Raw genomic sequence first — 17,586 nt, 5'->3', positions numbered from 1 at the left:
TTGTTTCACGCTCTACAGAAAAAATGTCTAATACTTTTTTATATGCACGGATGAGCTCTACTTTAGAAAAAATTTTCATTGAAATATGTTCACTATTGTAGGAGTTATGGCCGTTTGAAAATTGGACCATTTTTATGGGGTTTTTCTAACTTTACGGGATTAAGGAACAACTTTTTCACTATTGTTATAATGCCTACATATTCTTCACCAAAATACGCGTTATTTGCCGCTTCAAACATTAAAATCCTTCACTACGTTCAGAAGTTATGACATTTTAAAGATTCGCATTTACTCGATTTAATTTCATACTCGCGAATAGAATTTTCGAAAGAATTCCTTCAACTATCGCGCTATAAATGTCAAGAGTTTTCGAGAACAACGTTAATTACATTCAAGTAATATCAAAATATGCAAATATTAATTTTGAAACTAACCGTTCTCGAATTCAATATTTTTTCTCGCTTTAAGATCTCACGTGGGAACGTATTTAACAAAATTTAAACGAATTTTAGGTTCATAAACACGTAAATAAATAAATATACAATAAGTCGTTGTAACAGATAAACAGAAATACTTTTTGGCAGCCATTTTCCAAATCTCATTATTAAATATTAGTTAACAACGTTTATTATTTATTTGTCTAAAAATTTTGTTTAGATGGTATGATGTATTTGTTTTAAAAATTATTTATCAGAGCTGATGTAACTTGGAACGCCATTTTGTCCTATACTTTCTTTTAAACGTCATCTGATTAGTCAGTGATTTGTTATCTAATAAGAAGCAAAGGAAATATGTAGTAGTTTTTCTAAAGAAAAAAGCCTTGAAAGTATCGAATACAGGTGTTTTTACCCCAGTTAGAATTTTCTAATTCCAACGAATGATGCAATACCGCGAACAAAATAATGGAGGCCATTTACCAGATTCAACTTTCAAAACATTAACGTTAAGAAACTCCAAAAATAAACTTTTCTACAATAATTAAATGCAACGTATAGTCGATGAAGTTCTAATAAGAGAAACGAATCAGAAAGTAATTTTTTAGTCACTCTTTGCTCTTTATAAACATTTTAATAATTTTGATAAGCTGACCTAAGATTTCCAAATTGACAATTTATTTATTCGTCAATGATTGTGGGAGCAATCGATATTCTTATCACACGATATTTACACAATAATAAATTTACACGTTATAATTAAAAATTGATTAATTATTAAATAAAAATATCCAGTTACCTGAAATATCGAACTGGTGCTGTGTTGTGATGGCTAGTGTCACAAGAACCACAGTAGACAGCAGCCCTAAGCTGCATCTGTAACCGAAAAATGAATTTCTGTTAACACGACTGATTTCTCCTTTTTATAAACAAAGTAACTATGAAATAACGCACCACAGACAGCAAAGTAAACATATTAGTGAAAGCTGTAGCAAAACTTGGACTACAAGGAAATAGATGAAAAATACGAAATAAAATACTGATAATAATTTGTTATAATTTGACATTGATAATGTATAATTTGATTACAACTGGAGGTACAATCATCTTTTATCCGTTTCAAATTTAATTTAAAAAGAACCTTTTTTTATAAATTCACTGTTTGCAATTGGATACCTGAAATAAAAAGATTTTTAGAAAAGTCCAAACGAGAAGTACTGTATATCGTATATCTAATTTACTATTTCCATTTGAAAATGTAGATAATTCTATCTCCTGATGCTACGTTTCCCTTGTTCGTTTATTTCGATATCGTATAAGGAAGCGAAGCAATATGTATAATGCGAATTATGGATAAATAATCTAGATTCGACCTAGTGGCAGTTTTAAGTCCTGAATTGCATTGTAGTTGGTGTCTTATCTAATACCAACGTTCTAATTCTATTGTGTTGAGTCATAAGTAACTGTTTTATTGCCCTAGACTAGCGGTTCTCAATCTTTTTTCCCCCGCGCAGCAGCCAACCAATCATGACCAAGCCATGCACCAATTTTTAAACAGCATCTACGTAAGAAGATATTCCAGTGAGCAGTTTATAAAAAATTTGCAGATAAACTATAACACCTTTTGCAGTCAAATTCACAAGATTTATTTACACGCGTTTGAGTGATATTTTCAAATTTTTTGGGATAAAAGAAAGTTAAAATTGGCGACACTGCATACTCTCAAACACAGTCAAACATAGTCGATCTTAAAAAATCGACTTCCTTTAAACAACTTCATTAATTTTAGGAGTTCAGGCATACAGGGTGTTCGGCCACCTCTAGCAAAAATTTTAATGAGCGATAGTAGAGGCCAAAATAAGACGAAAATCAAGAATACTAATTTGTTGATGGAAGCTTCGTTAAAAAGTTATTAACAATTAAATTCAAAAATTTCAAATCGTTCTGGAAAAATTATTTTCGGTTGCGGGGGTCAACTAAAATCATTTTTGGTGAGTACACATACCTCCGAAATCCTATCTAATTTCGAGAAAAAAAATCGAGTAGGTGCTGAAATTTTTCGGCGAAAAAAAATTTTTCAAATCGTTCTAAAAAAATTATTTTCGGTTGCGGGGATCAATTACAATCATTTTTTATCATTACACATACCTCCGAAATCGTACGCACTTTCGAGAAAAAATATTCCTTACTGAAAATCCAATTAGGTGCCTAAATTTTTCAACGGAGAAAAAAAATTGCAAATCGTTGTGGAAAAATTATTTTCGGTTGCGGGGGTCAATTACAATCACTTTTTGTCATTAGACATACCCACGAAATCCTGCCCACTTTCGAGAAAAAAAATAGAGAAGGTGCGAAATTATTCGAGAAAATTAAAAAATTGCAAATCGTTGTGGAAAAATTATTTTCGGTTGTAGGGTTCAATTACAGTCATTTTTTGTGAATAGACATACCCCCGAAATCTTGTGCATTTTCGAGAAAAAAATTCAGTAAGAGCGGCACTTTAAACGTTAATAACTTTTTAACGAAGCTTCCACCAACAAATTAGTATTTTTGATTTTTGTCTTATTTTGGCCTCTACTATCGCTCATTAAAATTTTTGCTAGAGGTGGCCGAACACCCTGTATATGTATGTTTCTCAAATTGTATTCTTTAAGAAAATGCAACAATAAAAGAAAACAATTTTTTTAAAAGTTCGCATTAGAATAACCCCTTGAATGCTATATGTAATAGTAATTGAAGCTATGGAATAGATCTAAATTGAATTTCTTTTCATTGTTAACACTGGAGCTACAGACAATTATGGTGCATTTATTTGTACAAAGAAATTGAAACGATATTTATTGATTCTCTAACAGAAAATAACGGTCAATTTTCAAAAATATGTATTCCACTAGTCTTGCAAAAAATACTAAAAAAACTATAAATTTTAACAGAAGGATTTTCATTTTATAATTTTATTATATTTCAAAAATACATTAAATTTTTTATTTTTTTTATTTCCTTCATTCACGTTAAATATACATATTATATGTAATAGGGAAAAAGATGTTTTTACTCGTAAAAAAAGGCGGGAAAAATTGCAGTGGATTGAGAGTTACGTTTAAACTTGACTCAAACATACAGTGAGTGTAAAAAGTATTCGTACACTGGTCAATTTGAACAAAAACTTTGCAGAACTTTGTTTATTACAAAAGTATGATAACAAAAACATGCATACATATTCTTAGAAATCTCTGGAACAAATGTCATTAACAAAAAATTATTTATTTATATTTATTATGAAAATATTAACAAATTTCCAGTAAATTGGCGTGAAATATACGTGTAATAAGTATTCGTACAGTCTTTGATTCGTAACATTCCACATAGAACGATTACAAGATAATCCATGATATGTAAACATACTTAGCATCAGTATGTCTGAAGACGCTGTCGGTATAGGTAGTATCCTGAATTCAAACATTATCAACGAAATTATCAGTAAAATGGGACGAAAACGCAAGGAAACCTCTGAAGAAGAAAGAAAAATTGTTATAAATTTACATAATAAGTGTAAAACACTGAGTGAAATTTCTAAAGTTTTAAATAGACCGAGGTCCACGATTCAAGGAATCATCGACAGATATGGCGATCGAAAAACTGTAAAAACTAATCCAAGAAACGGATAATCCACGTAAACGAATAATAAATGAGTATACCGGCCGATGGATAATTCGAAAAATGAAGCAAAATCCAAAGATAAGTGCGGTGAAAATCACAGCTGAACTTAAAAATGATCTGGACATTAATTGAAGGAGGTTTGCTCGTTCCACCGCAGCGCCACCTTAGTATTGCGCCATGTAGTCGTGCTTAGGCGCATGCCTGTTTGAGTTTGTTCTTTTTATGCTTATTACTTATTATATATATCTGTATTATGTATCTGCATTATGTGTAATAACTAAATATATTGAGTTATGTGTGTAAGTGGAGTTATTCAAAACCCCAACAAAGGGTTATGGGCCCAGCATTAATGTATGCAGTAGCACAGTACGTAATTTTTTACGGGATAGAGGATATCACGGCAGAGTAGCTCGTAAGAAATATTTCGTAAATGAAATTAATAGAAAGATACGATTGCAATTCGCGAAAGAGTACGTTAATGTTTCTATGGAGCACTGTGTTGGGAATGTTGGCAAACATGCATGTGTTGGAGGGATTTCCTTTTTCCTTCCTTGGCAGGCGTGCGCGTAGTTTTTTGTTTTTCCAAATAGCCGAACGCAGTTGAGAGTATCGTGCACGAAAATGATCCATGTTATATATAAATAAACGTAACCTTAAAAACGTATGTGTCGTTGGTTGTTTAAACTCTGTAACCTCTGCTACACACTGGAACCGTATTATATTTACCGATGAGAGTAAATTTAACATATTTGGGTCAGATGAACGATGTACAGTATAGCGGGGAAAAAATACCGAGTACGAAAAAAGAAATTTGAAGCCGACCGTAAAGCATGGAGGAGGATCAGTCACAGTTTGGCAGTTAGGCTCTATGAGTGCGAGCGGGGTTGGATCCCTCCATTTTATCGATGGTATCATGGATCAGAAAATGTACATCGATATTCTAAAAGAGCATCTTCAGGTTAGTGCAAATAAAATGCAGTTACAGGGCAATTATATATTTTTGCAAGATAATGATCCAAAGCATAATGCTTATAATACACGTCAGTGGATCCTATATAATGTGCCGCAGCAATTAAAAATCCCTCCAGTCTCCAGACGTTAATGTGATAGAGCACTTATGGAGTCATCTTGAAGAAAAAATTCGAGACCATCGCATTTCTTCGAAACAAGATTTAAAAAATGCACTTTTAGAGGAATGGAACAAAATTTCTAGTAGTATAACCAAAAATTTAGTAAATTCAATGTCGCAAAGGCTTAAAGCGATTATAGAATCTAAAGGAAATCCCACTAGATACTAAAATAGCAAATAGACTGATTTTTGTTACGTTTATGTACTAAAATTTATAGTTTTTCTTGTAAAATTAGGAGTGTACGAATACTTATTACGCGTATATTTCACGCCAATTTCTGGAAATTTGTTAATATTTTCATAATAAATATAAATAAATAATTTGTTGTTAATGACATTTGTTCCAGAGATTTCTAAGAATATGTATGCATGTTTTCGTTAACATACTTTTGTAATAAACAAAGTTCCGCAAAGGTTTTGTTCAAATTGACTAGTGTACGAATACTTTTTACACTCACTGTATTTTAACAACAGTTTCGAAAGGGTTAACGCGCGAGACATAGTTCTCGTTAGGATGAACGAAGATAGTGAAAGGAAGGCAGAGCCATCGATATCGATATTTATCGTTCAAAGACACGATTAGCAGTTCGTTTAGTCGACGAGCCGTGACTGTTTTAATGAGCGATTCGAAGCATCCTTAAAATCGTCGGTATGCGAGTCCGCGAATGTCTCCGCGCATACTTTCTCTGCGAGAGCAAGCGAAATCCAATGACGTAGAAAGAGAGACGAGGAGATAGAGAAAGGCCATGAAAGATCAAGAGCAGGGAGCGGATTCGCTCGACGATCGCAGCCCGAGAATTTTTCTTTTCCGACGGATCTTTCCTGGAATCTCGTCCAGAGTTACGCGCCCGAAAACCTTGTTTGTAGACTGCGGATGTTTATGCATTTATGGGAAATTTTAATCCTAGAAAAACTACAGAATGCATTTAATATGCAAAAATATAAGAAATACTTAAAGTAAGATACGAATTATTATGTTTAGGGGTTGAGACAGAACTCTATAAAGCTTTGATTTCATTAATTTCATTGATAAAAATGTGAATTTGCATAAAGATCCGCAGTCTACTTATTTCCGACCTGTCAGTTTTCCTTCGTTTCGTAGCTAAACCACCGAACCGGAAATCGTTTCACGCTGACGATTGCAATTGTCTTTTTCAGGTAGGCGAAACGTTCTGCTATCGTTGAATTTCGATTATGGAAACTGTATTTCCCCCAAATGTAACGGAATTTTAGGAAAGAAAAATAAATTAATCCAAAAGAAAAACATCATTGTTTGGCATTTGAAGAAATTATTAATTCGAAACTTCTGGAACAACTGAATTGTTTGTTAGACCAATAAATATTCTAGTAAACCATATTTCCCCGAAATGTAACGGGATTTTAAGAAAGGAAAATTATTTCATTTTAAAGAAAAACATCATTGTTTGGCATTTGAAGAAATTATTAATTCGAAACTTCTAGGACAACTGAATTGTTTGTTAGACCAATAAATATTCTAGTAAACCATATTTCCCCGAAATGTAACGGAATTTTAAGAAAGAAAAATAATTTCATTCAAAAGAAAAACATCATTGTCTGACATTTGAAGAAATTATTAATTCGAAACATCTAGAACAATTGTTTGTTAGACCAATAAATATTCTAGTGAATGATAAACGATCAAAATTTCTTATTTTTGGAATAATTTTACAAAAAGACCAAAGTTTTATCAATTTTTATATTGTTCTTGCTTCCTTTTATTATTGCAATAATTCTACACAATTTAGTATTAATGAATCCTTCATAAAAAAAGACCAAGGTTTCATCAATTTCTATATTGTTCTTAGTTACATTTATTTTGAGAAAAATTCTATAAAATATAGCACTGAATCCTTTATAAAGGAAGACCAAAGTTTTATCAATTTTTATATTGTTCTTGCTTCCTTTTATTATTGCAATAATTCTACACAATTTAGTATTAATGAATCCTTCATAAAAAAAGACCAAGGTTTCATCAATTTCTATATTGTTCTTAGTTAAATTTATTTTGGGTAAAATTCTACGAAATATAGCACTGGTGAATCCTTCATAAAGGAAGACCAAAGTTTTATCAATTTTTATATTGTTCTTGCTTCCTTTTATTATTGCAATAATTCTACATAATTTAGTACTGGTGAATCCTTTATAAAAAAGACCAAGGTTTCATCAATTTCTATATTGTTCTTAGTTAAATTTATTTTGGGTAAAATTCTACGAAATATAGCACTGGTGAATCCTTCATAAAGGAAGACCAAAGTTTTATCAATTTTTATATTGTTCTTGCTTCCTTTTATTATTGCAATAATTCTACACAATTTAGTATTAATGAATCCTTCATAAAAATAGACCAAGGTTTCATCAATTTCTATATTGTTCTTAGTTAAATTTATTTTGGGTAAAATTCTACGAAATATAGCACTGGTGAATCCTTCATAAAGAAAGACCAAAGTTTTATCAATTTTTATATTGTTCTTGCTTCCTTTTATTATTGCAATAATTCTACATAATTTAGTACTGGTGAATCCTTTATAAAAAAGACCAAGGTTTCATCAATTTCTATATTGTTCTTAGTTAAATTTATTTTGGGTAAAATTCTACGAAATATAGCACTGGTGAATTCTTCATAAAGAAAGACCAAAGTTTCATCAATTTCTATATTGTTCTTAGTTAAATTTATTTTGGGTAAAATTCTACGAAATATAGCACTGGTGAATCCTTCATAAAGGAAGACCAAAGTTTTATCAATTTTTATATTGTTCTTGCTTCCTTTCATTATTATAATAATTCTACATAATTTTGTACTGCTGAATCCTTTATAAAAACAAACCATTGTTCTCATCAATTTCTATATTGTTTTTAGTTACATTTATTTTGGGAAAAATTCTACAAAATATAGCACTGAATCCTTTATAAAGAAAGACCAAGGTTTCATCAATTTCTATAGTGTTCTTAGTTCTTTTCTCTCAAATCAAACTATATTGGACACAACAGACAGCATTTAATTTTTCTCCATGTTTGTCCAGTTCTATCATCCATTTTAGATAACAATTCTTTAGTTTTTTTTCAAGTTACTTGGTGTTTACATAATTTTTATTCGTCGAAACAGAACTACAGAATTTAATTTTATTGTTATTTCAAGCTCAGTTGACAAATTATAATTAAATCTCGACAACATTGCCAAATAAATGGAAATATATGATACAATGTTAGTTCGAGGTTAGAATTTTAAAACGATGACAACATCTTGTAGAATAAATAGACTTTCCAAGGAGACAACGTAATGATTTATTATTTTCTACAGAATGAACGTGAACCTTTCGATCTGTATAAAATATTTAACCGTTAACTAACATAATGTTATTACTAACTACCATCAGTGGATAATGATTGCTGAAATGAAGTGAGTAGTTTCATCATTTTCTGTACAGACATACGAAGTTGGTAACCGAGTCTGACTATTAATGGTATAATCTCCTTTTTTGTTGCAATTCTACTCAGACTCCATAGATAACTTTTCATCCTTGCACTTATCAAGGATCAAAAGCAACAATCTTAAAGATTTGTTATTAATCAATTAATTGCTGTTAATTTTTAAATTAATTTCATTGAAATATCAGAAATAAAATAAGTTCAATTCTGAACTTAATTAATTGTTAAAATTAAAATTGCATTTATCATTTAAATTAATTTCATTTAAATATTAAAAATAAAATTAGTTCAATTCTGAACTTAATTAATTGTTAAAATTAAAATTGCATTTATCATTTAAATTAATTTCATTTAAATATTAAAAATAAAATTAGTTCAATTCTGAACTTAATTAATTGTTAAAATAGATTGCATTTATCATGAAGAATTCAATGATTTTGTAAACAAAATCCATTTAATTTATAATTTGCCCAGTAAAAAAAAATTGGTAATAAAATTTTTGTATAAAAATTATAGATATGCTTTTTAAAAACATTCTCATTTTCAGTAAGTATTTCAATTTTCACTATTTTTAAATTGCAAAATTGTCAAATGTGCTAAACACTTTTTTTCTTATCTGTTACAAAGATATTCAAATCTTTATTTATAGTGACTTTTATCAACAGACTCTGTTTAGATGATTAACGATAGATGGCAGTTTCGTTCGATAAATTATTAAATGTGTAAAAATAAATTATCATCGAGGAGAGAAGGGAATCGTGAATTGAGAACGACTGAATTAAGCGGAATTTTTCGAAAGTGAGCCGGATGTGTGGGTGATCATGAGTTGCGAGTTGCGAGAAACGAGGAGTATCTCGGGGAGAAAAACAACGATTACATACTTCGTAATCGTTGACCTTTCATGCTATAAATCGCGTCGGGCCTGTCTTTCGTTATTGTACATTTTCAGTAACATTCATCATATCATTTTTTCCCTGCTCGTCGAAACTAATTTCTGGTATTTAACTTCAAACTGGTCCAAACAACAATCATCCAATTTCAAATTATACGTTTCAATTTTAAACATTCTCAAAACACATATTCTTTCAAAATTTTTACATTACAAAATGCAAAAAATTGTAAATTTTACATTTCTAATAAAAAAAAATCTTCGTTGAGAAATGCAAAAAATTGTAAATTTTACATTTCTAATCAAAAAAAATCTTCGTTGAGAAATGCAAAAAATTGTAAATTTTACATTTCTAATCAAAAAAAATCTTCGTTGAGAAATGCAAAAAATTGTAAATTTTACATTTCTAATAAAAAAAAATCTTCGTTGAGAAATGCAAAAAATTGTAAATTTTACATTTCTAATAAAAAAAAATCTTCGTTGAGAAATGCAAAAAATTGTAAATTTTACATTTCTAATAAAAAAAAAATCTTCGTTAAGAAATACAAAATATTTTTACAAATTAAAAACAGAATTACTAATTTCGTTATATGCAATTTTTATTGCATTGGTATGATAAGTATTTGAATAGGAACAGTACGTTTGCTGAAAGAAATCGAATCATATTTTGTGTTAAAAAACGATTAAGACTCTGTAATTTATTTTTTTATCGATTTAATTTTTATTTCTCTTTATTCTATGTATGCATAAAGATATGTAGACAGATAAGTGCAATTTCTTTTTACTCTTTCTTTGCATGGACGCCCTTAATATACATATAATAGGCCATCTTGTAAGAAATAAGACTTTTGTCGGTATATATTTAACACGTGTATAAACAACTTTCTCTTGTTCATTAATTAAATATACAACTTCCTGCGTTTTCTAAAAACCTTTATATCCTCCGTTTATAAAATCATTTTGGCTTTATTTTTAATAAAATATTTCCGCTACACTTTTTATAATCCCCCTAATCAAAGCATAATAAATTCAAATTTACTCGTATCTAACGTTTATTAACTTTGGATAATTATTAGCGTCGACCAAACTCGAGGAAAAATTGTTTAATTTTTCTTTTGTATCATACATTTAAAAAAAGAATTTAGAATGTATTTAACTATCACTTTGTTAATGTCAATTCTAGTTGAGCCTTGTTCCAACATTTTCTAAGATTGATATTGAAAACGAAAAATTGGAAAGAAATTAGAATAAAGCGATCGTAATTCGCGTAAATATTTGTTATTCCCGTAGGAATATCCAATGATGGAGGTTTCTATTTATATCTGGTAATTTCAGAAGTTTTTGCATATTTCGCCGAGCATAGTTTTAATTCAATACATAAGCGTACATAAGCGTACTAATAAACATTCAAACAGCGAGATCGTTATCAATTTTTTTTTTATGTACAGTCTTCCGTTAGTCGTTCAAGTATAATACGATCGAAGTAGGATGTAAGATATAAGGTGTATCCGGATTCTAGATTCAAATGTTTAAATGATTTCAGTTGCATTTTTCTCCACTGTCTTTCTGTAATTCTTTCAAAGAAGACACTACACAGTAGTCTTCGTTTAATGAACAAACATGCACGTCAATGCAACAAATACATTAATTATCTGCTGCATAATATGATCGATAGATCAAACTACTACAATGGCGTGCAAAAGTTTCCGGCCAGATGGTTTTTGCGATTTTTCTTTCAAAAGAAAAGCGTTGAGAAATTTCATATTACGTGAAAGAATACTACAAAACAAATCGGCGCTATTTATTTTTCTTAGGTGTTTATTTGCAGAATAAGTAAATTAACGCGTTCAAAAGTTCCCGGCCAGTGTGTTTAATAAAAAAAACAGTTTAGCGATACATTATTTAACATATTATGACTAATATTTCGTAGCCATGCCTTTTGCAGCGATAACAGCAGCACAGCGACGAGGCATGGATTCAATTAACCGAGTAATGTAGTCGTCCGGTATTTTGTTCCACTCTTCTATTAAATTTTGAAAAAAATGGTTTCTTATCAGAACTTCTATGATTTTTCATTCGACGTTTCATCTCTCCCCAAAGATGCTCAATTGGATTTAAGTCGGCAGATTGAGAAGGCCAGTCTATAACTTGTACTTTATTTGTAGACAACCACCCTTTTACGATTTTAGATGCATGTTTGGGGTCGTTATCATGGTGAAAGATCTAATTTTCAGGCATTTTTCTTTCAGCATATGGTAGCATATGAGTTTCTAAAATCTGTCTATACATGACATCGTTCATAATACCCTCAATTTTTGTAAGAGGACCAAGTCCTTGAGCAGAGAAAGCTCCCCATACTATAATGTTTCTTCCGCCATATTTAACAGTTGGTGTTTGGTACCTGGAATCATTTCTTGTGCCAACTGGACATCGTACATATTGTCTTCCATCGCTGCCGAATAGAATAAATTTAGATTCATCCGAAAAAAGAACTGCTTTCCAATTTTCAACAGTCCCGTTACAATACTTTTCAGCAAACTTTAATCGGGCTACTTTATTTTTCTTATTGATTAGTGGTTTTTTAACACTAACTCTGCCAAATAGTCCTACATCATGTAGTCGTCTTGATACCGTACATCGACTAATATTAGCAACATTTTCCTATTGTAGTTCTGCTGCAATATCGCTAGCTGTCTTCTTTGAGTCCGCAACTGATTTACGTTTTATGATCCTATCAATTCTTTTGGTGGTCTTTCGGGGCCTTCCACTTCGCGGTCGATCTTTTACGCCATTCCCTGCACGATATCTGTTGATTATATCGTTCATTGTACTTTTCCCGATAGACAATGTTAAAGCAATTTCGCGAGACGACTTTCCTTTTAACGACAACACTATCACAATTTTACGTACTTCGACAGATGTGTTTCGAACCATGTTTACGTTTCAGGGACTGATTGTCAACTGAAGTAATAATACTACACAATATTATTTTAATGTAAACACTTACTGACCTTTACAGACCTGAGTCTGTACATAAATCGAAACTGGCCGGGAACTTTTGAACACGTTAATTTACTTATTCTGCAAATAAACACCTAAGAAAAATAAATAGCGCCGATTTGTTTTGTAGTATCCTTTCGCGTAATATGCCCTTATATATGATAGTAATAAAAATTTCTTAACGCTTTTCTTTTGGAAGAAAAATTGCAAAAACGATCTGGCCGGGAACTTTTGCACGCCAATGTATGTTAAAGTTAATACCAGAGCGATACATTAGAAGTTAATACATGGGTGGAATCGCGTTAACCACACAAGGGGGAAAAACCGAAGTGTCGCCACAAGCGGCGACGCGATCTTAAACGCAAAAAAAACGCACAGAGTGGCCAACACAAAACATGGCGCGCGAATCAAACCCACAATAACATACTAGATAATGAATATCTGTAAAGTTCACTGAGGAAACTTTACAGAATTCACCTAACTGATCGACTGTTTAGCTGAAATATTAATTCAATAAAATTGACGAAAAAACAAAATATTTGCAGAAACTTGTTACGTTTATTCTTATAATTTGTAAACATGTAATAAATAATCTCGTTTTAGACAAAATTCACCCCCTAGGCTTTACAACTACCCTTTTTTTCTGATTTTTTTAAATTTCCTATGCTATGCATTAAATTAATAATAAATTTGTTGAAATTAATTTTCATGAGAAATAATTTAATTTGAAATAAATTTTCACTATTACAATTAAAAATCTGGTGTGTTGGGTGTAGCCATTTTTAAATTTGATGCGTTTAATATATCTTTAAGAATTAAATATTTGCAAGGACGATATTTAATTTGAAATCAATTTTCACTATTACAATTAAAAATTCGATGTGTTGAACAGAGCCATTTTTAAATATCCTGACATGAGTGAATTTTCTAAATATTAAATATTACCAAGAATAATATTTAATTTGAAATCAATTTTCACTATTACGATTAAAAATTTGATGTGTTGGTCAGAGCCATTTTGAAATTTGGCGCGTAAAATGAATCTACTGGAAATCAATTTTCATGAAAAATAATTTAATTTGAAATAAATTTTCGTAATTATAACTAAGAATCTGGTGTGTTGGGTGTAGCCATTTTTAAATTTGATGCGTTTAGTATATCTTTAAGAATTAAATATTTGTAGGGACAATATTTAATTTGAAATAAATTTTTACCATTTGATATATCTTTAAAAATAAAATAGTTGCAAGGACAATATTTAATTTGAAATAAATTTTTACCATTATAATTGGAGCCATTTTTAAATATGCTGACACGAGTGAATCTGCTAAACATTAAATATTACCAAGAATAATATTTAATTTGAAATCAATTTTCACTATTACCATTAAAAATTTGATGTGTTGGTCAGAGCCATTCTTAAATTTGACACGTTCAATGAATCTACTGGAATTTAATTTTTATAAAGAATATGAAGGGGGTTTGCTCGTGTGGGGTCGAGACTTATGGTCTCGTCCGCACAAGAATATAGGGGAGCAGTTCCCGTTAAATGCGAATCCGCCGTAAGGCTGCGCGCGCAGCGCAGCAGGGCGAAAGCGCGTCCTCACCAAAATGCAAGGACGCTCAAACCACTGCTTTGTAAGAACTGCACCAAGAAGCACCTCCAAAAGATCCAGAGTAAAAACTCCTGTTGTTAAACCAAGACTTGTACGCCTAGCGTGAATAAAGAATACTTGTTATTGTTGTTGTTGTTATATACACGCGTTCAGTCATTTCAAATATTAATATCCGTGGTCGTAGGGGTGGGCCTACGAACGCACGCGCATCATACGTGGAAACGAACCACGTGCATCAAGGCAGCATAATCCCACACTCGTCCCACCGCAGCGCCATCTTAGTATGCGCCATGTAGTAGTGCTTAGGCGTATGCTTATTTGAGTTTGTTTTTTTTATGCTTATTATATATCTGTATTATGTGTGATAGCTAAATATATATTGAGTTATGTGTGCAAGTGGAATTATTCAACACCCCAACAGAATAATTTAATTTGAAATAAATTTTCTTAATACTATTAGAGGTTATGAATGAACACATGTATAAAGTTTATTTATACCAAATTATAACTATTAGAGGTTACAAATGAACACATGTATAAAGTTTATTTATACCAAATTATAACAAAACTGATTAATAACAATATCATAGTTATGGAATATTACGAGTCGCCTCATGGCCAGGAAACAACATAAGAGCGTTCACGAACGGGGAAACCCCGATTCCCCCTCGCTACCCAACGGTTGCAGGCCCGGCAACCATGCCGACATTGGCCGCATTTCCAACAAATACAACTAAAGATTGGTTGATCGTTAATTCCCTGTTTGATTTATCAAGTTCGTAATTTTTTGGACACAGAATAATAGAGATTTGCGTTTAATAAAACATTTAAGAGAAGGAAAGGTCGTTTCGAAGTGATGAAGTTTGGGTTGCTGGTGGGTCTATATCCGCGATTGATTAAAAATGGTGTCGGGGCCAGTTGGGAGACACTGTCGAGGGGCTTTCGATTTCGACTTTCGGCGATATCGGTTATGTAGGTCGACAAAGGAAAAGGTGGATGTCGGTCGGGGGCCCTCAGGGCAAACTGAAACCAGAACGGAGAAGAGCAGTCTAAGAATTTCCTTTTCCTTTTCCTTTTCTCGCGGAAAGAGAAGAACGCGCGAAGATGATCTATGGTTTCACGAAGATCTACCACGTAGAACGAGAAGTGGTCGATGATCCTTCGGATCTACGAGGACAAAATTAAGGCGTATCGGTCGTTATCGTACCGCGACGACGAAATTCCTTTCACAGCTTTCGAAAATACAAGAAAGTTGACGGCGCAAAGGGAACCAGTTTAATAAGGACTCGTTATTTTTCTTCGAACGGCCGTGTCCCGTTCGTTTGTATGGAAATTTTCAAGCGCGTGGGAAAACCAGCGAAAGATGCCTCTGAATATGGATGATCCGTGGAAGCTGCCAGCCTGGACTTAATTTACACTTTCAACACGACGGTTAATCCACTTGTTCGATCTCTCGACGATGCTCGGATTAATTAGAATTTTAACGCGACAAACCGTGGACAATAGAAATCTCGCGGGAAATATTGTTGAACTTGTCACTTTCCTTTTCTAGCCTTCGAGTGTGCAATCTTTCTGGCGATCTCGCGATTTACAAACCAAGAGATCGGTTGAGTCCCTAATTTTAATATAATTGAACCTATAATTATGGAACAAAATACCGAAACTTCAACATTCTAGAGATTCTAGAGGCCAAAATAAGATGAAAATCAAGAATACCAATTTGTTCATGGAGGCTTCATTAAAAAGTTATTAACGAAATTATGTTAAAAATTATTAATAAAATTTGTCCAACTACACGAATTTTTTTCTCGAAACTGCGTAGGATTTTGGGGGTAGGTATATTCACCAAAAATAATTGTAATTGACCCCCGCAACCTAAAATAATATTTTACAGAATGATTTGAAATTTTTTAATTTTATCGAAAAATTTTACAACTGCTCATATTTTTTTCTTGAAAGTGGGTAGGATTTCGAGGGTATGTCTAATGACTCAAAATACTTGTAATTGACCCCTGCAATTGAAAATATGTTTTCCAGGCCGATTTGAAATTTTTTAATTTTATCGAAAAATTTTACACACTCTCGAATTTTTTTTCTCGAAAGTGGGTAAGATTTCGAGGGTATGTCTAATGACCCAAAATTATTATAATTGATCCCCGCAATCGAAAATAATTTTTCCAAAAGTATTTGAAATTTTTTTTTCCAACGAAAAATTTTACACCTTCTTCAATTTTTTACTTAAAAGTAGGTAGGATTTTGAAGGTATGTCTAATAACCAAAAATGCTTGTAACTGACCTCTGGAATTGAAAATATTTTTCCCAGAACGATTTGAAACTTTTCAATTTCGCTGAAAGATTTTTCTTAAAATTTCGTTTTCCATTTTTAATAAATTTGTTTGACGTCCTTCGGAAATTTGGTTAGTACTTTGTTGTAGGTATCCATGAGCTCTACTTCCATACCAAATTTCAATGGAATACATTCACTATTATAGAAGTTATGGACGTTTGAAGATTGGGCCATTTTTATGAGGTTTTTCTCATTTTACGGGGTTAAGGAATAAGTTTTCGAATATTGTTAGAATTTCTACATATTCTTCGCTAAAATACGCGTTGTTTGCCGGCTGAAACATTAAAATCGGCCAATCCGTTCGGAAGTTATGACTTTTTAAAGATTCGCATGAAAATTCAGGCAGACATTTATTTCTGGCTAGCAACTATATTTTCGGTGAGGAATTTTTTTCTCGGAACTGAGTAAGATTTCAGGGTTATTTCTGCCGATCAAAAATGCTTGTAATTGACCCCTGCAACTAAAAATATTTTTTCCAGGACGATTTGAAATATTTTAATTTCACCGAAAAATTTCATACCTTCTTGAATTTTTTTCTCGAAACCGCGTAGGATTTTGGGGATATGTCTATTCACCAAAAATGCTTGTAACTGACCCCTGTAATTGAAAATATTTTTTCCATAACGATTTGTAATTTTTTTTTTCGTCGAATTTCACTCTGTCGATTTTTCCTAAAATTTCGTTTTTCATTTTTAATAAATTTGTTTGACGTCCTTCGGAAATTTGGTTAGTACTTTGTTGTAGGTATCCATGAGCTCTACTTCCATACCAAATTTCAATGGAATACATTCACTATTATAGAAGTTATGGACGTTTGAAGATTGGGCCATTTTTATGAGGTTTTTCTCATTTTACGGGGTTAAGGAATAAGTTTTCGAATATTGTTAGAATTTCTACATATTCTTCGCTAAAATACGCGTTGTTTGCCGGCTGAAACATTAAAATCGGCCAATCCGTTCGGAAGTTATGACTTTTTAAAGATTCGCATGAAAATTCAGGCAGACATTTATTTCTGGCTAGCAACTATATTTTCGGTGAGGAATTTTTTTCTCGGAACTGAGTAA

At 31.7% G+C, this 17,586-nt stretch overlaps 1 protein-coding gene across 1 annotated transcript in view; it reads right to left on the bottom strand.

The window, feature by feature from the left end:
- Positions 1–17,586, bottom strand: part of LOC122402694 — a 71,660-nt gene that overhangs the window by 32,567 nt on the left and 21,507 nt on the right. The window contains exon 2 of the mRNA XM_043405703.1: positions 1,234–1,310. Within this exon, the coding sequence (XP_043261638.1) occupies positions 1,234–1,310 (77 nt within the window). The remainder of the gene's footprint in view (positions 1–1,233; positions 1,311–17,586) is intronic.

This window comes from Colletes gigas, unplaced genomic scaffold (genome assembly GCF_013123115.1).
Source record: "Colletes gigas isolate AHSC1104 unplaced genomic scaffold, ASM1312311v1 Colletes_gigas_Sc00038, whole genome shotgun sequence".
Taxonomy (NCBI): Eukaryota; Metazoa; Arthropoda; class Insecta; order Hymenoptera; family Colletidae; genus Colletes; species Colletes gigas.
This window is presented reverse-complemented; position numbering and strand designations above follow the sequence as displayed.